The 26,289-nt window shown below is 37.3% G+C and overlaps 1 protein-coding gene across 2 annotated transcripts in view; it reads right to left on the reverse strand.

Annotated features, from left to right (window-relative positions):
* Positions 1-498: 498 nt before the first annotated feature.
* Positions 499-26,289, reverse strand: part of TNIP3 (TNFAIP3 interacting protein 3) — an 84,680-nt gene continuing 58,889 nt past the window's right edge. The window contains exons 6-12 of one of the 2 annotated variants that reach the window (XM_045392827.2): positions 23,854-23,982; positions 19,420-19,536; positions 16,357-16,482; positions 11,667-11,717; positions 10,756-10,854; positions 7,197-7,257; positions 499-1,115 (exon numbers count right to left, since the gene is read on the reverse strand). In XM_045392827.2, coding sequence (XP_045248762.2) covers positions 1,084-1,115; positions 7,197-7,257; positions 10,756-10,854; positions 11,667-11,717; positions 16,357-16,482; positions 19,420-19,536; positions 23,854-23,982 — 615 coding nt within the window. In that variant the 3' untranslated portion in view covers positions 499-1,083. The remainder of the gene's footprint in view (positions 1,116-7,196; positions 7,258-10,755; positions 10,855-11,666; positions 11,718-16,356; positions 16,483-19,419; positions 19,537-23,853; positions 23,983-26,289) is intronic. The other variant, XM_065545429.1, reaches the window with a different exon arrangement.

The following is a 26,289-nucleotide window of genomic DNA, read 5'->3' on the forward strand; positions in this document are numbered from 1 at the left end:
TAAACCTAATACTTCTAAATCTGCTTAGTCTTTAGGTATCTGTCATGTCACCGTAAGATTTAATTGCAATAAAATTTCAATACATTCAATTTTTTTTTTTTTTTTGGTGGTGTAGAGTGGGTGGGTAGAGGGGACTGAGTCTTGCTCACTCCATTTCCCAGGCTGGAGTGCAGTGGCGATCTCTGCTTACTGCAACCCCCGCCTCCCTTGGCTCAAGTGATCCTTCCGCCTCAAGCCACCCGAGTAGCTGGATTTATAGGTGTGTGCCACGAGCCTGGCTAATTTTTGTGTTTATAGTAGAGATGGGGTTTCACCGTGTTGGCCAGGCTGGTCTAGAACTGCTGGCCTCAAGCAATCCGCCCACCTCGGCCTCCCAAAGTGCTGGGATTATAGGCATGAGCCACTGCACCCAGCCCAAGACTTCATCTTTCATAATCAGTTCTTGTGAAGCAGGCTCACAATTTCTCATCATCTTAAAGAAATGTTCTGTTTAAGGAATAGCTTCCAATTTACGATTTTATTCAGATTGAACCACTTATTTAATTTAACGAGATTTATACACCTCTTCCATTCTATGTTTAGGTTCACTGAGGTCAACGATATCTGGTCAAATGGCTAAAGAACTAAGGCCCTGTGGAAAAAGACTGGGAGCAATGTTAAAAATTTACAACTGCAGAAATTTTTACCCCAGGAAACACACACGTATATATGCACTTTAAATCAACATACAATATCCCTGCACCAAACATTGAGCTGCTTAAATCGTAGAATCCCTTTTGTGCATCAAACAGCAATATGCTGAAGAGATTTTCAGGGAGTCGTGCATCATCCATCTGCCGTCTCATTTCAAGGAAACCGGAAGTTGTATTTGGTTGTATAATAACGGACTCCTCCGATTTGATCAGGATCTCAGCTGTCAGAAGCCTTTTCCTGTATTCAGGCCAAAGGGAAACATGACCAGGCACAAATAACAGGGTAGATGATGTGCCTTCCTGGCAGAAACAAGCCTCTGTATAAACAAAGAAGAGGGTCCTCAGCCACGGTCCTCCGTTGCCTGTTGTCCCTCTCTGTTAGTGTGTACTTCTACTGATTGACTTTCTTTTCTGAGGAGAAACCTATGGAAAACAGTAGGAAAATGTTTTAGATTAAAAATTAACATTTCATTGCCTTCTTCTGGCTTAAGGCTGACATAAAGTTCCAGGATGGCGAAAAAAAAAAAAAAAAAAAAAAAGAGTTATGTTATATTCATGAGCTCCCCACAAGTTTACACTGAGAAATCAAGAAGCGGGAAATGGAGGGTTATTATTTTAAGCATTGACATATGCTTACCATTTTGTGAAATCAGTTGTGGCCTCGTTCTAATTATGCCTGAAGCGCAATGTTCTACACTAATTCTCACTCTTGCTGGCATTTTGGCTTGGGCATGTGAAAGTAAGTCATATATATGACTTAGGTTAGTTTCAGTACTTACCCCAGAGAAAGAAAACTTGCAAAATATTATCTTTTTTTTTTTTTTTTTTTTTGAGACAGAGTCTCGCTCTGTCGCCCGGGCTGGAGTGCAGTGGCCGGATCTCAGCTCACTGCAAGCTCCGCCTCCCAAATATTATCTTTTAAGATATGGTACTGGGTACCTTACTGCCAAAGCTATAGAAAATATCATATAGAAAGATTTGTTGGTGTATCATGAAGACCGATATGAAAAATCTGGAATATTTTGATTGAATACTATTTGATAATTAATACTACATGAAAGACAAAGTCAAATAAGTTTACTCATGGCAACAGGAAAAAAAAAATCATAGAAATGCCAGGAAACAAAGTGTTATCCTTATCCGTGATAACTTAAAAACATGCTGAATGTTTTGTACTTGTTGCCCTCATTTGGTATACCAAAGACCTGCTAAACTAACATTTTGGTAACAAAAAATAAAGCAAATAGTAAGATAATAAGTTACTTTTCCAGGCTGAAAAATTATGTTGCTGAGGACTGTGGTCATTATGTTAAAAAGGTATCTAATATGTTGAGAACATAAATTTGAACCCAGAAGCATAAATTCATTGATCTAACCAATCTAAAGTTAACATTTAATCCACTAATGATACCTCTCCCTTGGTATCTTAAATATTTTAAAATTAACTCCTCTTCAGTTTGGACAGTGCTCTTGTGAAACAGGTATAGAATTAAAGATCAATAGCCTCATATTTTAGATGGAGAGAGGCTGTGGCCCATGAGATAATCCATGGCAGAATGGAAATCTGAACAAAAAACAAAGATAGATCTTTAGTTTCTTGAAGGGAAGGCAGAATTTCCCTAAATGTACAGTGAGGGTGGGAGGAGGGCCTCAATCCACTATGACTGGTGTACATGTAAGAAGAGGAAAATCTGGACACAGAAGGAAGATGGCCATGTGAAGACCGAGGCAGAGATTGCAGTGATGCTGCCACTAGCTAAGGAATACCTGGAGCTACTAGAAGCTGAAAGAGGCAAGGAAGTCTCCTCCCCTAGAAGACTTGGAGGGAGCTTGACCCTGCCAACATCTTGATTTTTGGATATCTAACCTTCAGAGCTGGGGAAAAAAAAAAGTTTTTCTATTTTAAGCCACCCAGTTTGTGGTATTTTGTTATGGCAATCCTAGGAGACAAATCCAGTCAGTATTTGTTTAGTTGGTTATTAATAGACATTAGTAAAAGCTAATTATAATATTTAGGCTTTGATCTTCTATATTGTAAAGAAATAATTTCACAACACAGTTTCATATCCCTACATTTTATGCCTTTCTAGATACATTAATAATCCAGGTCTGGCTCATTAGACAAAGCATAACTCTGTAACCTATGAAAAATTTGGAATGTACAGAAGTGACTGGCATGCAGTGCAATCAGAAACCATAGCTTTTTGACATTTCAGAAAGGAAGAAAAAACAACATGTTTTTTAAGGCTATACTAACTCTGTTATGACATAATTGTTCTATAAACATGGAAGTCATTTTGCATCTCATTCTGATAACAGATGAAACAAGATGAAAATGTTCTTTGTAAAATCACATGTTTCTAAACAAAAACTGTAACCCATTAATATCTGTGGACTTCAATGTATTAAAAACACCATTATTTAATGTTATACCAAGAGAAAGCCAAGTCTCAAATGACTTGAAAACATTCGAAACCCTTCATTTAAAATATTTAGTTTTTGAAAGAAGGGTTGATTTTCAATGTGTCTCCAAAGCATTCTACAATAACCACAGACAGTAACTGAGAGCAAAGCTGGAAATTAGTTAACTGGCAGACTGTGCGCCATGGTACTCACCACCTACCACCCTCAGTCCCTAGTCAGGAAGCCCTTTACTGGGGTCCCCACATTATAGAGGACTCTGCTCTGGCCCTCCTCCAGCCACACCCTTCCTCACAGTGTGAGCAACCCTTCCTCCAGAACAAGCTCCCGGCACCCAAATGTACACCCCTGAAGTCCCTGCCCAAGTGATTCTGGACCAGCTTCCCAGACTCATGTGGTCCTCTTCCCAGCCTGAAGGCTGTCGAAAGAGTGCTGTTTGTAGAGTGATGAGGGGTGTATGGACAAGGCTGGGATGTCCCAACTGGGCTGTCTTCAAGTTTGCACTCAAGAGTCCTTATGATGGGAGGGTGGGGAGAGAAGGTGGAGGGTCCCAGGCAGGAGGTCAGGGCTTAGGTCTCCCTGTGCCACCTTGTCCTGTCACAGACTGGTTTTGAATCTGAGCATTGTAAATTGTACTTTGGTTTTACATGTATGTTTATCAAGGTAGGAGGATAGATTATACTTTAACAGTTTCTATGCTTGATTCATGAGATTTACACATATAGGATGTAGCTCTCCACTTATTCTTGCTCTAGGCCCCAGAAATGTTAGAGGAAGATTTAGTGGTATCTTTGAAATTTAATCACTCATTATCTGCCATACCTTTTAAAATGCATGAAGTTTTATTTTATTTTATTTTTTTGTTTTTTGAGATAGAGTCATTCTCTGTCACCCAGGCTTGAGCACAGCGGTGTGATCTCACCTCACTGCAACCTTGGCCTCCTGGGCTCATGTGATCCTCCTACCTTAGTCTCCCAAATAGCTGGGACTACAGGCACATGCCACTACACCTGGCTAATTTTTGTATTTTTTTGTAGAGACGGCATTTCACCATGTTGCCCAGGCTGGGCTTGAACTCCTAGGCTCCAGCAATCCACCCGCGTTGGTCTCCCAAAGTGCTGGGATTATAGGCATGAGCCACCACGTCTGGCCTTAAACCAGTGATTTCTTAATAATCAATACCACAAAATTATTTTATGAGAATTCTGAACAATTCAGTTACACCAACAGATTAAAAGGACCTTTTTAATTAAATGAACCCCAAACCAGCAAAAACCACTACTGAAATTAAATTATGACACATCCGTCATTTGTGACGAGTGATTTCAGAGTTCTTGCCAATTCTTATGACATGGCTTGAGCTATGAAATACATCAAATGTGGAAGCTAGTAAAGGAGGCATAGGAATCCCAAACAGGTAGATTTTTAAGTAAGGAATTTTTTGGTGGTGCCCTAACTACGATCAGCCCTCTTGCCTGCTGCTGGCCAGCCATAGTTAGTTGCAGAGTTGTGTTGGTATGGAGAAGGATGGGTTTCAAATGATAACATACCCCTGGTCAGGTTCCACCAGGGCTGTCCATGCACAAGTTAGTTCATAACATATTTATTACACACTTAATCTTACATAGTACTGTGTCTTTTACTTGTGATATTCTAAATGTCAAATGAGTAGCATGCTGTGAGTTCATACGAAGATGAGATTATTGAGGATTAAACGCTAGTCATATTATTATCTGTGTTAGAGACCCATTCTCATTTTTGTATTTATAATTTTAGAAAATTTTAATAAAGTGAGAGGGGTACAGTAAGAGGGGCACTGTACTATATAATTCAAACCATAGGTTTTAGAATCCTATATATCAAATAATCTAATCCGTGTGTGAAATTTTATTAACTGTGTGATTTAGGTGTTACATAAATTCTCTAAGCCTCGGTTTCCCCATGTGTTAAACAGTGCAAAACAAAACCTATTTTATAGCATTGTTGTGAAGACTGAAATAAACAACTCTTTAAAAACAGGCCGGGTGTGGTGGCTCACACCTGAAATTTCAGCAGTTTGGGAGCCTAAGGCAGGAGGATCAATTGAGGCCAGGAGTTCGAGATCAGCCTGGGCAATAGGCTGGAGATGGAGCAAGACTCCCTCTGAACAAAAAAATAAAAATAAAGATTAGCTGGGTATGGTGGTTCATGCCTGTAGCCCTAGCTATTCATGAGACTGAGGTGGGATGATTTCTTGAGCCCAGGAGTTCAAGCGTACAGTAATGATCATACCACTGCACTACTCCAGCCTGGGTGACAGAGTGAGACTGTCTCAGAAAAAAAAAAAAAAAAAAAAAAAAAAAACAGAAACAAAGCTTAGGTTGGTACATCATAGAGATTTTTTTGTTGTAGTTTTACATCTGTAGACACTGTTACATGGTATGCTTATACATCACAAAGCTCACTACATTTTTCCTAGCTAGACAAAAATCAGTACGTCTCATACACTGACTACAACGTTTCATTACTGCGTATTCTATTTAGTTTCTGAATGTCATCACAATTCGTTTCTATTTTATGTAATCACTAGCTTGTGTAATATTGGTCCAGGGAGAATTCAATAATGATATATAAATGACCTTATGGTATTACTAAGTTCCGTACTAAGTAATTGTATTTTCTAGTGATTAAACTCCAATTCAGAAAGAAAATATCTTTAATAGTCATTCCAGAGCAATATAAAATGGAAAATTATAATTGGGTAGCAATTCTGCAATTATACAATAATAGATTTTAAAATTGCATATATTATGCAACACTCATTCTGGTTAATGGTATGCCTTTCTAATAAAAGAACTCCATTATTGTTGGAACTCAAGAACTTCATTAAAACCTCTGGCTATATTTGTAGTAGAAAGCAAAGAAAAAAGAGAGTCCTATAGAGTTTTGATAAATACCTGGACATTTTATTATGGAGTTCTCACATTTCATATTTCTTTTCTATGATGCTGTTATAATCTATGGTCTTTGCCACACCCATTGCTGCTGTGTACAGCTGTCCAGATTGCAGGCTCCATCCACATAGACGACCATTATGCACCCCTTAGACTTGTAAAGTTCACAACCTGCAAAACTACATGTGGTATCCCTGGCTTCCTATTTACACTCCATAACAGACTCCTTGTATTAAAAACTAAATTTCTGTGATCTCAGCTCTGACTTCAAATGAGATCAAATTTCAAGAATGGCCTGAAATTAGACTATAGAGCTCATCTTCAGCATTTTTAGATAGATTCAAATCTTTGGAAATTAACAAGTGAGAGTCCCAGGTGTGTGTCATATGAGACTTTAAACATGCAGCAGACATTTCTAACTTTTGATTATGTATACGTGATGAGAATAGAAGTGGGATTTTGATTATAGCTCAGTATATACAGCCTGCTTCCGGGTGGCCTCACAAGACCATAGAAAGAAGCAGTAGAAAGTATAGCAGATTCTAGAAACAAAAAAGAAAATGTTAAACCAATAAAAAATAAGATGTAAAAAAGTAATCTTAGTTGTGAGTACTTCATAAGTGACTTTTAGTTTTTCCCAGCATACTTTGAGGTGGGCGTTGTGGGCAACCCTGGCCTAAACTAAGAACCCTGCCTTGGAGTCTGACATTTAGTCATAAGGGAACACAGTTCTGAGCCTTTGGTTTCCTCTGTCTGTCTGCCAGTGACATTTAAAACATCTGTCTAGCAAACTCAACTTGGAATAGTGGGTGTGCATCTGTACTTTGTAGTACAATTGCAGAACTTTGTTGTTGTTATAATACAGCTCTGCTTACAGTTTTCATTTCTAACCCCAGATGGAATTCTGACTCTGAGACTGAAAAAGGAACAGAAGCCAGCATTGAAGTTCATGCATTTCTGTATTTGCACATTTTCTGTGTCTTAAGGAGTTCAATTTAACCCCAGGTGCATCAAATTAAAGTTATGTATGTAACACAACTTTATAGTAAGTCCTCCCCAAGTACGAATGAATGTATGTTGAGTAAACATCCCAAAAAGATCCCATTAAGATGTAAACGTGAAAGAATGCTCAATACAGCTGTGGTCTTACCATTTGCCTTGTGTTGTACATCTGGCGGAAGCTGGTCAAGAGCATACCACTGATAGTCTGGCTGTGTGGAACAATAAAACATTATTATAGCAATATGGACTTCAAACCAAACATAGTGGCATGTCAAAAATACAATTAGGCTATGTGGCTTTTATTAAGCAGGTAACACAAAAGTAATTTCTATCCAAACCTATTGCCGACCTCACTCATCCTGCTTATCCCCCATCACTGCCATCATCTCTCCCTACCCCCTCTTAAATTCACTCTGTGTTTGGCCAGAATTTCTACTACTTTGAGGTTGTGACATGTTTTCTTTTTTTTCTCTGAAACAGATGTGTTTTGAATATCTGCAGAAGTATAAACACTTGTAAAACTTACTACAACCCATCAATAAAACAAAGCAACTTAGCATCAACAAATACTCTTTTTGAGACCCTCACACTAGAGGCAATGAGAAGGCCAGGGGGAAAAAAAAAGCTTAATACAAGTTTTCTAATCATTTAAGGAAGGAAATCTAAGCTATTAAATAGGGACTTGGCATTGATAGAAGTTCAGGATGGTGAAGGAGGGCAAATCTTTCCCTTTTTTCTATTCTGAAGAACCAATCCAGCAGAACCTGTCTTCTAAATTGCTCGTATAGTTTAGTCTACAGAGACAAGATTTTTCTCTTGGGATTTTCTCCTAGGTTTACACCAGTTAAGAACAGCTAGATATCGAATGCCAAACAGATTGCATTGAATAAATAGTAAACCCACAGGCCTAAATTATCAAGATATCTTCAAGGCCCGGACCTCTGTATTTAACCCCTAGGAATGGAGCAATCTCAGCTTTACCTGCCCACAAAGCAGGTCTGTCTTTCTGCTCTGAATGCTCACCCCTGCCTCCTACTTCTCCACAAGGCACAGAGAATATAGATTTTTTTGTTCTGTAATTCAATTATCTCCTAAAAATAACTTGAGGAAAAATTTTCTAACATGAGTCAACAGAGAGCATTTACAAGGCTGTCAGACCACTGAAAGTCACCTACGAAGTTCAATTACTCAACAAGACACTGAGAAATGCTGCTTTTAGTGCAGTTTGACCCCACTGTACCCCCACTCTAGACACCTAGGCCCTTGGCTCCTCTGGCTTATGAAAAAGCTAGAAGAGGAAATGAGATCACCTCTGTTTTTTATCTTCTCGTTTATTTTTAGACGTCTCAAATAACACATAGGATAAGTGACATGAGCCTCAGTTTTACATTCCAGGAGGGTTGCCAAAAGAAGGTAAATATCCTGTAATGTTACCAACACTGTAGCATGTGACTTAATTCAGCCTTCAATATAGGCAAGAAACATGAAATCTTATTTTTAAATTAACTTGAGGATTTGGTTGTAAATTCTACTGTTATGCTGAGATTTTTTTCATCAGACTACTGCTTGAAAATATAGGCCATTCTGGCCAGGCGTAGTGGCTCACACCTGTAATCTCAGCACTTGGGGAGACCAAGGCAGGCAGATCACGAGGTCAGGAATTTGAGACCAGCCTGGCTAATATGGAGAAACCCCATCTCCACTAAAATTACAAAAATTAGCCAGGCGTGGTGTTGTGTGCCTGTAGTCCCAGCTACTCGGGAGGGTGAGGCAGGAGAATCGCTTGAACCCAGGAGGTGGAGGTTGCAGTGAGTCAAGAGCATACCACTGCACTACAGTCTGGGCGACAGAGTAAGACCCCTTCTCAAAAAAAAAAAAAAAAAAGAAAGAAAAGAAAAAAGAAAAAAAATGTAGGCTATTCTACATGGCTTGGAGTCCTTTTTCAAATATAGGCCTTTATTTGGTGACAATTTTATGTGACCTGGACTGCCTTGCCTTTTTTAATTGACAGGGAATGCTTGATTAGCTGTAGTAGGTGAATTCCTTCCTTCTTTCCACAAATAAAGATTTGACAGAAACAATAATTTGTACTCTTAGGTAAATGTGAATGACTGATTGGTTTCATAGTTAATCTTTCATAAGAATATTTCGTAAGAATAATCCCCCAACCTGTAGAAGCCAACTTCTATAGGTTAATTCACTCCTACAGTAAATTTCTCTTTGTGTTTCTCACAATCTGAGTTGACTTCTACAATCTTGAAAAAAAAAATTTTTATGTTATTGGTAAAGACTGAAAAGTAAGCAAACAGATAAAGTAAAAAAAAAAGGAGGCTGGGCGCAGTGGCTCATGCCTGTAATCCCAGCATTTTGGGAGGCTGAGGCGGGAGGATCATGAGGTCAGGAGATCGAGACCATCCTGGCTAACACGGTGAAACTCCATCTCTACTAAAAATACAAAAAAAAAATTAGCCAGGCATGGTGGCAGGCGCCTGTAGTCACAGCTACTCGGGAGGCTGAGGCAGGAGAATGGCGTGAACACGGGAGGTGGAGCTTGCAGTGAGCTGAGATCACACCACTGCACTCCAGCCTGGGCGACAGAGCGAGACTCTGTCTCAAAAAAAAAAAAAAAAAAAAAGAAAGAAAAAAGAAAAAAAGAAAACAAAAAAATGGAAATTGGGGAAGGAGAGCAGACAGAACTAGCAACCAGCAACAACATGAAAAGAACCAATTCTTAGCAGTGTGCTGTGTCATACCGGGGTCAAATAAGAGATGCTCATTAAATCCTCACATCCTTCTGCCACCCAAAGAGTCATTATCTCCTCCCTTGGGAAAAGGGCTTTGAGTCACACTCAAACAAAAGTATGAGAACTTTCAAGAAGCCAAGAGAATCATGCTTTCTGTAAGCATTCTGGTCGGAAAATCCCAGTTTAAAGTCTTAGATTTTTTTCATCATGAGAAACACAATCAAACCTAAAGTTTGGGAGGATTTGCCTGGGTAAATACAAAATGCAGAAAAAACACATTTTTTTTTTCCCTGGATAAAGGTTCTATCTATGTAGGCAAAATAGAAGGTAGAGGAGGGTGGGTGGAATACTGCTATTGAGAGGGAAAAAAAGGGTGCTTTGGGCCTGACTTATTCAGGTTGACTGTCCAAATCAATTCCCCTCACAAATAATTGCCCAACTCTGCATTTCATTTTGTCTGGGAAGACACAGCCATGGAGAACAACTTAAGTGGGTCACTTTTTCTTGGATCCTTTAAGAAAATCCTTTCAATTGGAAAATGTCAAAAACTATTTTGCACATATGTAGCAATATCCATAGTAGTTCAATATAAATTTACAACTGAAAAAAAGCATCTCTTTTTTTTTGTTTTGCCATATCCACTTTCTTTTATACATAAATACATTTTACACCTAAAATACCCTTTGGGTAGAATGAGGTATGCCAATTGAAAATGTTATATGTTGTTCAAGGAATTATTCCCAATTTAATACCTTTCAGTTAATTTATTCGTATCTATGTGTCCTGTGGATTCAGTGTCCCAAAGATAATTCTACTGTACACTGACCACTCCAACTTTGCAAGTTTGAGACTGAGAGAAAACAGAGGCTCTTGCTGTAGATAATATAATGTGCTGAAATTCCAGAGATGGACATAATTTCTACCAAAACAGTATACTAAGCACTTTTTCAAATGCACTCTTACTGGGTGCTCCCGTCGCTTCTGCACAGCTCCAGCGCCTGTTGGTAGCCATGGATCTTGCAGGTGGAAAACCAAGCCGCAGTTACAGGTTGGGAAATACATCTGAGGAGAACAAAGCTGTGGGTTCACTACCAGTGGGAGAGACTGAAGAGTCGCACTGACATTGCTTTATACAAAAGGTTTGGTTTCAATCTTAAGGTTCCGCCTAATCTGGCATAATTATAACTCAAAACCGTAAACATGTCAATAGACTCAGGACCGATACAGATAAGGCTCACTGGTCAAGTCTTACCTAAGGTGAAACTATAATCATTTCTCCATTTTGAGGAAATGAGACACACTTGAAAAGTATATAGAGTTAACTTTATGTTTTTGAGTTATCTTTATTGAGGGCCCTCAATGAAGAAAATCTATCCATTGAGTCATGAAATAGGTTTTCTTAAATTGTAGCCAGGGAAAACTAAAGTCCAGAAAGGAAATTAGGAATTAAGACAAATAATATTCAGTCTTTAAGGCACCTAGAGAACTCATGGGATAGAATACTTCAGTGCTCAAGAAGGCATGTTATTTTTTCAAAAGAGGCAGTATTTGATTTAGTTTTCCACTGTTAATTGTGTGAGCAACTGCATGAAATACCAGTGAAATCTATTTCCCAGGTGCTTGTGGGTCTAAGGAGCACTAAGGTTTGTGCTACTGGTAACATGCTCTATAAAGCATATACTTTCCATGAGTGTTAGGGTTGAAAGGCCTTGGTGGTGCCTAAGCACTGTCTATCCATTGATGGTGTAGTCGGTAATGAAGACCATGGGTTGTTGTAGGCCACCTGTAGCAGAGCTTGAATATGTCTTTAATTGGGACAATGAGAAATGTTGTACGTGGGAATAAATGTATGAGTGAAAATTAGAACAACATACCTGCTTTAATTGCTTTTCTAGTTTTTCTTTCTCCATCTGACAAGCTTTTATCTAAAGACAAAACAAAGGCATTTGTTAATCAAGACAAGTTCAAATCATTAGTTCCTAAGCCACTCTTGACCTACTCAAGTGTGAGGCACTGACAGCAGTAATACCAACAAAAACAGCCACAGGTTGGTTTTTCCAGATATGCATTGATTCTATCTTTACATTTCCAATTGAAGTTTGAAAAATGTGATAGTTTTAAATTGCTATTCCAGTTTTTTGAGGCCATTACAATTCTGTTTTAGGTAGATCTATTTAGATACAGATATAGAAACAATTTTCATTGCTTACTGAATGACACTGAAATTGTCAAACTGACATTCAAAGGCTTCCATAATAAATTTTGGAAGTTATATATGCACTTAATCCATGTCAGAAACTGATCTAAATTCTTTACATGCAATAACTCACTGAATTCTCCCAATCCCTCTATGTGATACTTAGTATTATCTCAATTTTATAGATGAGAACACTAAGACATAAGATTCTGAGTAACTTGTTCAAAGTCACACTGCTATATTCCACGGCTTCTCACTACTTAAGGCCCAGCCTCATCTAGATGAATCACCTACCCTGGGTTCCCTTAACTTAAGACACACTTAGAGAAAGCTGGCTTTTCCTTGACTGTTTCATTGTCATTCCTATACTCCGTGTCCCACATTCCCATAAGGGATGGTCAAATATCCCCTTCTGAATGATACCTTTCCAGGTCCCACTAATCAGAATTATTCTGTCCTCTTATGTAGTGTTGTACATTCACTGTGTGACTTTTTAGACCAATGTGTACTATTTACAGGCAATTCTTGCTGCTTGTGGTAGTCATATTCCATAAAGTCTTCAGGGACACTGAATTAGTGAATATTGAACCACTGCTCCTAGGAGAATTGTTGGGTTAAGTTTCTGCTAGCCTCTTCTCACAACATTTGTGTCAATGAATCAATACATAACCTTGTTTCATGTGTGTTTCTGATTAAAGACAACTTATTTAATATGTTTCATTGATTAACACTGAACTCATGGTCAAGAGTACTATAACATGCCTTAATGAAACTTCTCTAACACACATTTTCTCTGTAAGGCACATCACATCCTTCGTGTTTAGGAATCCTAGAGAGCATGTCAGCATATATATGTGGGCCATTCTAAACCATGAAATCACCAACAAAAAGCACAAAAACGCAGCAAACATGGCACTATATGGACCACAAAAAGAACACTATGAATGTGTATATGTCAGGAAACAACTTTGCTGCTCTGCTCATATGTAAGGATGTATCACAAAGCACCACAAGTATTGATTTGGGGATGACAAATGCATTTTAGTGAGTAGGGAAATTCACATATGCAGAATTGGTGATGATGAGGATAGACTGTACATGTCTCTTTTACTATATTGTGAGTTATTTACTAGCAAGAACCAGTTTTCGTTTTCTCACAGCATATAGCAGAATGCCTTGCAAAAAGAAAGCATCAAAATTAGATTACAAGGAACTGAAAGTAGCATGCTAATTATACAACTAAATGAAACTATTAAACATGTCCCCTCTTCTAATAGACTAAAATAATTTATAAAATACCTCTGAGCCATGATTTGGCTTGAGCTAAATGTTTTCTAAAGGGTATTTTGTTTTTTTCTTTTCTTTTTGAGACAGAATCCCACTCTGCTGCCCAGGCTGGAATGCAGTGGCGCAATCTCAGCTCACTGCAACCTCTGCCTCCTAAGAGATTATCCTGCCTCAGCCTCGTGAGTAGCTGGGATTACAGACGCGTACCACCATGCCCAGCTAATTTTTGTGTTTTTAGTAGAGATGAGGTTTCACCATGTTGGCCAGGCTGGTCTCAAACTCCTGATCTCCAGTGACCTGCCTGCCTTGGCCTCCCAAAGTGCTGGGATTACAAGCGTGAGCCACTGTGCCTGGCCTGTTTTTTGCTTTTTTCACTTACCATTGAGAACAACTTAGTGAAATCATAAGGTAGGTTTCATTATCTATATTTTACAGGCAGGTATACTAAAAGAGGTTAGGCAACTTATTTTTTAGAGAGAGGTTTTAGAGTAATAAGAAACATTTTAGAGATGATCGAGTTCAACTTTGTCATTGTACAGATTAAGAAAAGGAAGCATAGAAAAGTTAAATAACTTGTTCAAGGTTACCACCAATGGAATATCAGAGCAGGAAGGAACACCAAGTCTTTTTTGCCCTAAATTCCTCTTATTTCTAAGTACCCTAAGCATCTTTCACTTTACCACATTACTTATTTTACCATTGACACCGGCTTAACGCATTTTAGTGACAGAATGAATACATTCTGGGAAGAAAGCAACTCAGAATGCCAGAATGGTTTGACCTGAACATTCCTCTAAAAGTCCACTTGGACAGCAAATATGTTATTCAACTAAGGTAATGTCAGGTAATGTCAGTTCCTTTTTTTTTTTTTTTCTTTTTTGAGACGGAGTCTTGCTCTGTCGCCCAGGCTGGAGTGCAGTGGCGCGATCTCCGCTCACTGCAAGCTCCGCCTTCAGGGTTCACGCCATTCTCCTGCCTCAGCCTCCCTAGAAGTTGGGACTACAGGCGCCCGCCACAACCCCTGGCTAATTTTTTTGTATTGTTAGTAGAGATGGGGTTTCGCCATGTTCGCCAGGATGGTCTCGATATCCTGACCTCGCGATCCGCCCGCCTCGGCCTCCCAAAGTGCTGGGATTACAGGCGTGAACCACCGCGCCCGGCCATCAGTTCTTTTTTAAATATCTTAGCATTTAATCTGCTGTTAATACATTTAACATACATCATCAAACCATCTACTTCGTCTCTGTGAATTCTATCATTCTCCTACTGAGTAAATGAGACTTTAAAAAAAGGATTGGGCTTTCATTACTTTAAAGAAAAAATTTCATAGCTCTAAGTTATCACTTTAGATATGATTAAGATTTTCCTTTAGGTTCTAGGCACAATTATACCATACTGCATTTAGAAAATACATTTATTTTGTTGATACCAATCAAGTTTACAGGTGACACAGGAAAGGACTTGTGGATTATAGTATATAACGTTAAGTAGATAGATGTATGTTCCTGACCAGACTAAAAGTTCTGTAATGGCAAGGACATTGCCAGTCTATCACCAATCTTAATATAGTAGAATAAACAAAATTATATAATTATATATTGATATATAATTTATCATACAAAAAAATTTACTAAAAATTGTTTTAAAATTAAAATTGTTTCACTTGCTGTTGTACTGGCAGCAAATTTTACAATTGCTTTAAAAAACAAATTATTTTTTGTTCTAAAACTGTTTTGCTGGCAGCAAGTAAAACAGTTTGTACAGAGACAACTTGAAAGAAGTTAGGCTAGCTAGGCATGTAAGAAACAAATTAAAAGAATAAAAATTCAAAAAATTAACTGGGCGTGGTGGTGCATGCCTGTAATCCCAGCTACTTGGGAGGCTGAGGCAGGAGAATCGCCTGAACCTGGGAGGTGGAAGTTGTGGTGAGCTGAGATCACGCCGTTGCAGTCCAGCCTGGGCAACAATAGCAAAACATCATCTCAAAAACCAAAAAAGTATATATATTCTCTCTCTCTTTTTTTTTTTTTTTTTTTTTTTTTTTTTTTTACCAAGAGTAATGAGAACATTGTCTTATCTATTGTTACATGAATTATTAGGTTGCCTGAATTATTTTCATAAAATTATTTGATTTTTTTACTACTATTTTATTTTTTCTAATTTCTTACAGAGAAAATGGTTCTGCAAAACAATTTTTTCCACGTAAAATTAGGAATTTCAAGTTAATCTTTAAAAAATCAGAGATAATTAAAATTAAATTAATTAAATGTAATTCACAATCCACTTTGTATTTGGAAGAAAATGATGACTGTTTAAAAATTTTTTATGACTAAGAATCTTGAAACTAAGAGCTGCCACAGCATTGCCATAACAATTTTCTATTTATTTAAAAGTATTGCAATATTTTACAAATAAAAATGGTGCAGTTTGTTTTATTTTTTAAGGCAAAATTATGTTAGCTACAGTTTCCTTCATTAACATCACTATTTACCCATCATGGCAACTTCCTGAATCTACTTTAATATATTCAATTACACTTAATTTTAGTATGCTTACATTTAATATATTCTATTTTAATAAACTGGTGACCATTATCTGGCTTCCTTGAAAGTACTCCAGTTACATTACATCTGGGAACCACTGAATAAAATCCTCAGTCTCACATATAAATGGCATTTAGAAATATGTATGTTTTTGGCAGACAGGAGCATTCCAACATAGCCCTTCAAAGAAAATGACAAGAATTTTGAAAACCACTTCACTTTATTTGAGTACTAGGTAGTTCAACTCTCATTCTACCAGGATAAATATTATGAGAAAAAGATCAAAAGGACTGTATTTTATAAAAAAAAAACTTTGGAATGCAATTTCTTGGGCAATTCCTTAATATACTTAAGTTAAAAGAAATTTCCAGTCATTTTCATCTCTTTACAAGATTGTTTAAGAATGACTTCATCCCAGGTGCTGACCTTTCAAAAAAATTCGATGGCAATTAACAGAAGTCAAAAAGTCTTGAATTTTTTAAATGAAAAAAAAAAATACATACATGCTGGCAAAGATTATTTTGTTTTGACTTGTACCTGGGAATTCAGCCTGTTCAACTGGGATTGGGAAGTTTCATTAATTTGCTGTAGCTCCTCTTTCTCTTGATTAAGTCTCTCTCGATCTGATCGTTCCTTTTTGAAGTCTTCTTCGTATATTTGCACCTAAGAAATATTAACTTGCTGTTACTGTTAGCTTCCTTTTCTCTTAAGCCATGTAAATGACTTTATTTTAAATGACTGCTGCCTACTCCATTATTGTAAAGAACCCTCCCAACTAGTGTTCAGTGTCACTGTTTCAGAGCAAGTCATCCATCCTTAACACAAGGACTTTGATGTATGAATACTGCTTGAACTTCTAAAAGACAGTTTACTGAAAATAGCTGTTAAGTGTCACTAAATACTGACATGCCCAAGTTTCCAGACATAATGTATAAGTTGAATGCAACAGAGAAACAAAACCCTTACGTATGTGGAAAAGCAAAGCATGATTGTTAAAAGGTATTCACAAATTTTCCCTTTATTAGTTACTTTGGGTGTGTATCATAAATAATAGTAATATTTGAGTGGAACACCGCTTGAGAGGCACTCCAAATATTCCAGAAAAGTGACCAAACTAAAAACAAAAACAGGTTTAAGTATTGTTATTGTTTTCAACTGACTTATTGTTGACTGAGGGCTAGGAGACTGGCATATAAAGCTATGAAAACAAATGAAACTTAGGGAATGAAGCAAAAACATTCCTCTAAGACTCTGATTTAAATTACTACTTATATTGGAACCTAGTAGCTAGATTTTTGTCTATTAAAACTACTGCACATTACACTTTCATCACTAACAGTGCAACACATTTTAACTAAAGGTTTATCAATTTTATTGTTCTAAGTCGACAGCAATAGAACAAAATATGCAAGGGAAGAAATTAAACATTTTGTATACATTTACATGCAGATACTCATATTAAATTTTTAAGTCTTTATTCACCAGAAGTACTGAAGGGAAACTACATCCAGCCACACTGACATTTTGATAATTTTTTTGGTTAAGAACTGACATTCATTTCCAGAGACAGTTAAACTAATACTCTGTAAACAATCACCAGAGGCATTTTAAATGGGAGGAGACCATCTGATTAGAATTAAACACTGGCAACGTCATCACTTTAGTCAGGTAGGGGCCAAGATTCTCACTCAGTTTCTTTGTGCATTTAAGCCCTTTAGTGTTTCACCTGGCACTTGGTGATGTAACGATTGTGGGTGCCTGATTACAAACATGCACAGTTAAAATATTTACTGAGAAAGTCAGCAGTAGATACACTGCAAAACTATGGAGATGGATTTTGGTCTTCCCACAGGGATTATGAAAAAAGAATATCTGTCACTGTAAGAAATATGAACCAAACCATTATTATAAACTTTATGTGTAAAAGTGACTCTTGCATGTCATGTACCTTATATGCAAGTTCCGAAGATGTCAAGTGTTTGAACATAAGCAGTACTTTTGGTTTTTGAAGAAATCCTGGCCAGTACCAACAGTACTCTAGGGGTTGAGAATTTGACAGAGCTTTGAGACTGTGCATATTACCCTTATTCTCTTCATGAGTTTATTTTTCAGCTATGTATTTTACCCTGAATGTAATGAAGCAGATTATTCAAGTAAAATTGACAGAAGAGAAAATCCAACTTTACCATCAAATGCTATAAAATTTTTAGATCTATTCACAGATAGGTTACTTCATATGAAGCAGTAACAATAAAACAAGTAACAGCAATAATAACACAATTGCTCGATTTTTCCATGTATTGCAACAAAAATCTTTGTAATTAGTACTCACTCAGGGCAAAAGCAGTCAGTAAATCATACCCAGGGACATCAGAAAAATGATGCTTTCCAGCCCTTTGTTCTATGGCACCCTGTCTTCCATTGCCAATAAGTTACTGACAATGTGTGCTTCAGGGATTGAGGTTCCTTGATGTATCCTGTATTTACCACTATTGCCATGAACCATTCCAGATTTTTCTCTACATTAGTTTATTTAACCTCTCACATAAAAAGAGACATGATATACATGGTCGGCCCCTCAGCTAAGTGAATTCCAACAGATTTAGAGAATTCCAGAGTAAGTTTAGACACAAGCAGTTTAACCAGTGCGGTATCTCCTCTGCGCTATGCTGCCAATAGATACATGCAGAAGTTGTAGAGTGCATCCTTACTCTTGCTGTCCACTTGGCAATAGTGAGTGAGGTTAGGTGAGTGGAGAGGAGAATGCTATTGTGCATCAGTGAATTGCTAAGTGGTGTGGGACTAGCTGAGCAGACCTGGTTTCAGTGATTATAATAAATACAAAGTATTCTCTTTAAAACTGCTCTTATTGTGCAAAGGCCTAGAGGCTAGCAACTACAGAATGATCACTCAGCTGCTACTGTTTTCTGAAAAGATCCAGAGTTGGGATTTAATAGTGTTCTTAAAATAAGCCATGTGGCTGGGTGCGGTGGCTCACGCCTGTAATCCCAACACTTTGGGAGGCCGAGGCAGGTGGATCACGAGGTCAGGAGTTTGAGACCAGCCTGGACAACATGGTGAAACTCCATCTCTACTAAAAATACAAAAAATTAGCCAGGCATGGTGGCATGCGCCTGTAGTCTCAGCTACTCGGGAGGCTGAGGCAGGAGAATCGCTTGAAACGGGGAGGCAGAAGTTGCGGTGAGCCGAGATCACGCCACTGCACTCCAGCCTGGGCGACAATGGGAGACTCCGTCTCAAAAACAAAATCAAAACCAAAAACTATGTCTACATGAAACTCTCTAGCCCCAGTGCTAATAGAACCTCACCCAAGGTTAATTGGCATGTCCCTCTTTTAACTGTGTGATTGGGTAAGCCATTTAATCCATCTGAAACTCAGTTCCCTATATTCTAAATGGCGGGACTGAACTAGCTGATCTATATTCTTCCTATCAAGCTTGAAAATTAGATAATTCTACTTAAAATAAATGCAAAAACCTTTGACATATTTCTAGCAGCAAGACATCTAAAAATGCCCAAAGAAGCATGAACAATGGGCAGTATGTTCTCCACAGGATCATGCCACTTCCAGCTTCTCACCTGCTGCTTCAGAACTTCCATTTCTGTTCTCATCTCCTCATGGCAAAATTCCACTCGAGACTTCCTCAAACAGTCCTCAGAAAATGAACACTTGAAATTCAAGGCATCCTGAAGAACCTATGTAATAAGATTAAGTACACTGTTGATCTAAGATTTACCACATGGAATGAATTCTTTTATAATTGTTACAATCATCTCAAATGCACCCACAAATAAGCATTTCATGTTCAACGCTGCTGACATAACCGAGTAACTTTCTTCTTTCTGATTTTCTCATATATGTATTTTTTTCCAGAATCTTTGTCTTTTCTACATGATGATGCTTATGTTAATTGATCCTCATTATTATTTAGGCTTTGATGTTGTACCCTCCTCCTCCACCTAGCCAACTATGAAAACAAAATCTGTATCTATAGACTTTCTCCAGATTCTCTGCTTCAGTCAAATGTATACCCTATCAATGATGCTCAGACATTAGGGAACATCAGAGGTAGCAGACATGCCCATCCCTTGGTACTGACTCCCAGAGATTATGAATCAGTAGGCTGGAGGGTATAGTTTCAGAATTTGCATTTCTCAGAAGCTGGTGCTGCTGGTCCCAGGTAATGTTTTGAGTAATATTCTGCTATATAACTATGGCATGCCCTCAACAGGAGAGAGGGACATCCACAGAAATGAGAGCCCATGCAGACTCAGAATCTGTTAGCTCTGTTGTGCTACTCTCCTGCCCTGGCCTAGCCACAGTCCTATTTGTTTTCTGCTAAAACATTCATTAACTCACTACCGAGTGGAGAGTGCCCTGCTTTCTTGACATCCAGTATAAGTTGATGCTTTTAGCATGGCATGAGGAGAGGAAAGAAATGCCTATATTCACCAGAAAGATGATCGCCCTTAGTCCTTAGTCATTAGCTCATCATGATCACATCATTACATTATTTTTGGTAACATCATATGAAAGACATTGCCTCTCTTTTGAAGACCTTTGGTTCATGATAAGTTCAACAAAAATGACTTCCAAATATCGTGGCAGAACACTTCTCACCCTGGTGTGGCCTCAGGGACCACAAAATGACTACTTGCTCATTATCAAATGAGTCCTCTGTACAAATAGAAAAGGTTTATTTTCAGAGATCTAAGAATAATTTGCTTCTGTATTTCTTTAGTAACTTCAACAGTGTCTATTTGGTGATATTAGTAGGTAACTAACTCCACTGCATTACTATATAATATGGTCATAAAGGTAGGAAAAGACAAGCAAATGTATGGTTTTGAGTATGTGGACAGACTGGGAATTTCCTAATAGAATGTCTTAGAATATACAGATACTGTCTAGCCTGATATGAATATCATTTTTTTCAGGAAGTTGTAAGAGAAATAAAGAGCTTTCTTCATCCTTTGGGGAGAATTTACAGAAACAACAAAAGTAGATTAATAATTTATGTTTTGTGAGGATTTGTGTTAAGCTCTAGGAAGTGTCAGAATAGTTCATTTTTTTTTCAACTGCTGAATAGTAGTAGAGAGAATCTAGGGTGGGGTGGGCCAAATGGATTATGGCAATTGAATATGCTAGTTCCTTATCCTACACCTGGGAATAGACTACTTTTGTAGATCTTGTTATTTGCATTTTCTGATCTATTTTTCATGCTATTTGGGATCCTAGAAATTTTGTAAATGAGTCATAAATGAAAGATGAGTCTAATAGATATTTATTCCATTTTGGGTTTTCCCAGCTTCCTTGAACAAACACCTATAACCTATTCTAGAATATTTACGATTAGTACAGATATTCTAAACAGATCTACCGAGATGTTAGACAAATCAAGTTTGCCCATGGGTGGCACAAGCTGAGTAGCCTTAGGTAATTGTTTTCACTTTGGTTAAACATCTGGCTTCCCTTTAGGAGCCTGATAAAAACAAACTCCCAGGTATTTTCTTCAAAGCAAACAAATCGAATTGAATACACACAATTGTGTGAACTTCTGAAAACAGTATGTTAATTACTAAGCTGACATATTACACATGTTTGCTGAGTGAATATGGGTCAGCAGGCATTCAGCTTGTACATAGAGGGTAGGCTCTGGATTCCATGCTGTGATGGATGGTGTGCACAATCAGCTACCAAAAACATTTTGAGTAACTTCTGTTTATCACATTGGTAAGAAGGAAAAGAAAAATATTCATTGTAAAATAGAAGAACAATAATATCTTACATTAGGTACCAATACCCATCTTAAATAAGACAAAAATCTACTGTCATAACTCATCACTTTATATCTATACTTTCAAGGGACAGCTTAAAGTATAGATGTGGGATGAAATCTTTTCTGGCTTTAAGCATGCTTTTATTTTTTTCCTCACTACCCATACGTAATGTATTATGCCTGTTAAAGCATGAATTCTAGGTCCAGTATTGTCTACCAAACGTTATTATATACTAGCTAATTAAATTCATCCATTCACTCATCCAATAAATATTTAAGATCTTACTCTGAGCAAGGTCCTGCTCTAGGTATTTAAGATAAAGCAGTGAAAAAAAACAGAAAAAATTCAGAACCACATTATGACATTGCCTGAGTCCCTCCCTCCCTAAAATACACGTTAAAATGATATTTTACAAATGCATTGTTATAAAGATGGTTACATAATATATGAAAATGTGTTTTCACCCCAAGAGTTTATTTTTTCTTCTAATTTTAAGAGAAATTAAACATAAACATACTTATGGGCCCCTAAAAGTACTACAGGCCTAGACACTGTGCCTCTGGTGCCTAATGGAGGAGTTGGCATGAAAATCCTACCCTCATGGAGTTTACAACCAAGATTAGTAGCTAGAAAACAAATAAAGTCATAAAAGTTAGACTATATATATATATATAATATATATATGTATATTAGATAGTAATAAATTCCAAGGAAAATTTAAACCAGGAAACACCAGTAGTATAGTATGTAATTTTAATTAGGATAGCCAGAAAAGTCATCTTTGAGAGGTGACATTGGTATAAAGATCTGATTTTACTCAAATTATTTTTTCTCATTGAGATTTTATAATTATAAAATCATAAAATTTTTAAATGTAAAATTTCATGGAGAATTATTAAATTGTATTATCACTGGAATGATGAAAACTTATATTTTTCTAACTTTAAACAATTTTCTGTGAGCTACAAATATGGATACACAAACATGAAGAGTGCACATGGACATGAGCAAAAATACAGCATTCTTGGCTGTTTTAATATCTACAAGGTTTATATCTTTGTATCTATATTTAAGGACAGTCTATAAATGAGACAATGTAAGAAAACTTGTAATATGGTATCAAAAATGGGAGGATTTTAAATATAATCTCAATTGTTTATAGTTCCTCTAATGCATTTGTGCAACATTTTCTGGAAGAGAACAAAAGGGAAAAGATAGATTTTGCCCTGCATTGTATGTTTGAGCATGGTTTTTCTCTCTTAGAGGATAAAGTGTATTATGAAGTTTATCCTCACTTTCCAATTTTCTCTTGAAGAATAACTTGTTTGTGGGCAAACAGATCTACTACAGGATCACATGTGCAAAGCATCCTATCAGCTATGCAGGCACATACTTAATAATTTGAGGATCTTTAAATGACATCTCTGAACACTAGTTAACTAGAACCATGGGCATGTGGCCCAAAATACAGGGGTTGAGCATCTGTTTCAAGTCCAATCACCTACTCTTGTTTCAGAAGACAATTTCTGTTCTTTTATCAGGAAATATCTAGTTGAGAGATGCGTATCTCAACTCAACCATGTGCTATAGCATTCCTATGTTCCACATATGGGTTGGCTCTTGGAAAAGTCAACAGTATAGGATTATTTTTCCTGAACTATTTAGCGACCCATTCCTCCAAAATATGAACCAACTAGTCCATAAAACAACATACACACACCACTACATGCACATGCGCACACCTTTCCTCTCCCTGACTTTAAAGTAGGTTTTAGGCTTGCACTTGAGAGAGCTACCATCTCAGCCTTGGATTCGGCATTTAGCATGCTTCCTTAGAGTGTGTTTCACACCCAACTCCATAGTGATCATTTTAAAGAGCAGTTTGTTTCCTGAGGAAGCTTTTGTGGTTGACCAAGAGATACGTTATTGTTCGCAAACACCCACTTGCTTTATGTGGTTCTTCAAACTAAGAAACGTTCTTACTGTCTCTATAATTCCTCCTCATTTCTCTTTCTCATGATGAATCTTTGTAGGGACAAAAATTCCCTAAAACCTCCTTAGCCAAGTATAGCTGAAAGCTGCAGCTAGGAGTGATTTATAAAATCACAGCTAATTTCTTGTGCCTGAAAGCTGGGACCCACACTGCAGCCTAGATTTTGTTGTGACTCTCGGTAAGAATGTTTTATGCAGGGACTTCTCATTTTAATATCCCATGCTTGACCTGCCTGATACCTTATTAAGGCGTTTTATTTCACATTCGTAATGTTCCTTCTCCTCGTTCACAAGAGCATTTTTTTCCTTTAAAAGCTTATTCTCTTCCTTCAATTCATGTAATTCTTCATTTAGGCGTTCCTTTTCCTTCTGAAGTAAAGACCAAGAAAAGAAAAGAAAAATCAGTACAAGTCGAACGAGATGATATTGTAGGAATTCTGATATATCGGCCGTGGCAGGCAGATTGAGGGGTCACCCTTCTGAAATACAATAAAAACAGGACCTGCAAGACTTTAACTTAACGTCCCACTTGAGCGATATTCTTTGGATGAATGCTAGAATTAGGACTGAAGGAATCTTTCTTTTACCAGAATTTACTGAAGTATCTTAGAAATTTTGCGACCCCAGGGAAAAAAAAAATCAAATTTCCCAATTCTGGTTTTTTTTTGTTTTGTTTTGTTTTGTTTTTGTTTTTGTTTTTGTTTTTTAAGATGAATTCTCACACTGTCGCCTGGGCTGGAGTGCAATGGTGAGATCTCGGCTCACTGCAACCTCCGCCTCCCGGGTTCAAGTGATTCTCCTGCCTCAGCTTCCCTAGTAGCTGGGATTACATGTGTCTGCCACCACGCCCAGCTAGTTTTTTATATTTTTTAGTAGAGACGGGGTTTCACTATGTTGGCCAGGCTGGTCTCAAACTCCCGACCTCGTGATCCGCCCGTCTCAGCTTCCCAAAGTCCTGGATTCCCAATTCTTACTTTCAATTGTCAAATAAATGGGTCTGCAGGATAAGCAAGTCCCTATGTACTGTTACTAGGTGATGGATAAGCGATTAAGAAACATAGCTGAAATGGCAGAAAGAAAAGGCTTTCAGCTATTTCTTACTGTCATTGTAAGAAAACAATCCGAAATGTCTCAAAGCTCATTCCTGCATCATTCTGTATTAGAAAGAGGGAAAAGAGAATAATCTTTAGGCCAATAAGACCCTTCATTACAGATCTTATTTAGAGCACTCTATTGTTGTGATTATTATTTTTAAAAGGGAGAAATCAACTAGTCCAACTGCCACCACTTCTCCATGTTTTAGATTATCATCCAGAAGTGCAGTGTTTTAAACAACTGAAGGTTAGCTGCTTAAACATCAACAGGCTCTGGATTCAGACAATATCTCCCACCTCTTAATTTTGTATAACAGATAGCAAACATTTTGTGAAGTAAATTGGATTCTTAGTGAGATTGAGATTTTAACCCAGTAAAATAAATATTGCAGAAAATAGGTAACTCAACATGCAGAAATAGCTAATATATGTGTTAAAGTGTATTATTTGAGCAACTCATATTTCCCAATATGATTACAAAATTTAAGAAATCCGCTTTAGGTAATTCATTTTCTTTAAAAGGGAAAATATTTCTACTTGCTTTTATTTAAATAGAAAGAACATATACACTTAGAAAATAAGCCAATTATTTTCTAAGTTAGCATAATTTAAGAGAAAATTATTCCAATGAGAAAATGGTCCCAACTGCATTGAGGGAAAAATTACTCAGATTCCTGGCTAGGATGTAATTGGAAAAGGAAATGACTGCTACATGGCAGAAAGGGAGTGTTGCTAAACTCTGCTTTCCTGACTCACTGTGACAAAGACATCCTCAGCAAGGTAGGAAAACCTGGACTGGCATTGTCTGTGCTAATTTTAGACATTGCCTTAAGATTTCTACGTTTTAAAATATTGCCAATGCCTCACCATATCAGTAATAAGACATTCCCTCAGAGTCTTTACACTTTGTTTTTTCTTACTATACCTAAAATAACAAGGGACCATTAGAGTTTAAGGTTTTCTCCCTTTTTCTACAATATTCATGAAGTCCAATAATGGAAAGTAAAACCAGGACAAAAAGAGTGTTTTTTAAGGAAAAGCTGTCATCTCAACACCATCCAGTTCTCGGCAAGGGACTGATGGAGCTTTAGAATCTGGAGGTTGGGTTCCAGTCCCTTTTTATCAATGTGGGCAATTCAATTTGTTTACATCTCAGCTTTCTCATCTTTAATATAGCAAAAATAATTATTTTGCTGACAGGTGGGCCGAGAATGTTAAATGAGATAATGAGGATGAAGCCTTTTAAAAATGTCATAAATTTATGGTTACAGAAGTAAAACCTCATATGTAAATCTCTCTGTAAGCTTGAAAAGCTACTGCACAAATACAAAGTACTGCCATATTATTATTATGAACACTACTAATAAAAATAATAAATACGAATAAAAGCAAAAGAAAAAAAATAATTTTCTCTTAGGCTGAAATGCCCTAGAGAGTCAGCAAATCTATGGATCGGTTTTCTTCTTCCTGGAAGGGCCTGGGGGATGACTGTCTGCCTATTTATGCAACCAGGAGAAACCCGGCAGAGAATCTCCTTCCTTCTTGTTCTAGAGAAGTCACCCTTGTTCATGGCTCTTGGGGA

Source organism: Macaca fascicularis, chromosome 5 (assembly GCF_037993035.2).
Source record: "Macaca fascicularis isolate 582-1 chromosome 5, T2T-MFA8v1.1".
Classification (NCBI taxonomy): Eukaryota; Metazoa; Chordata; class Mammalia; order Primates; family Cercopithecidae; genus Macaca; species Macaca fascicularis.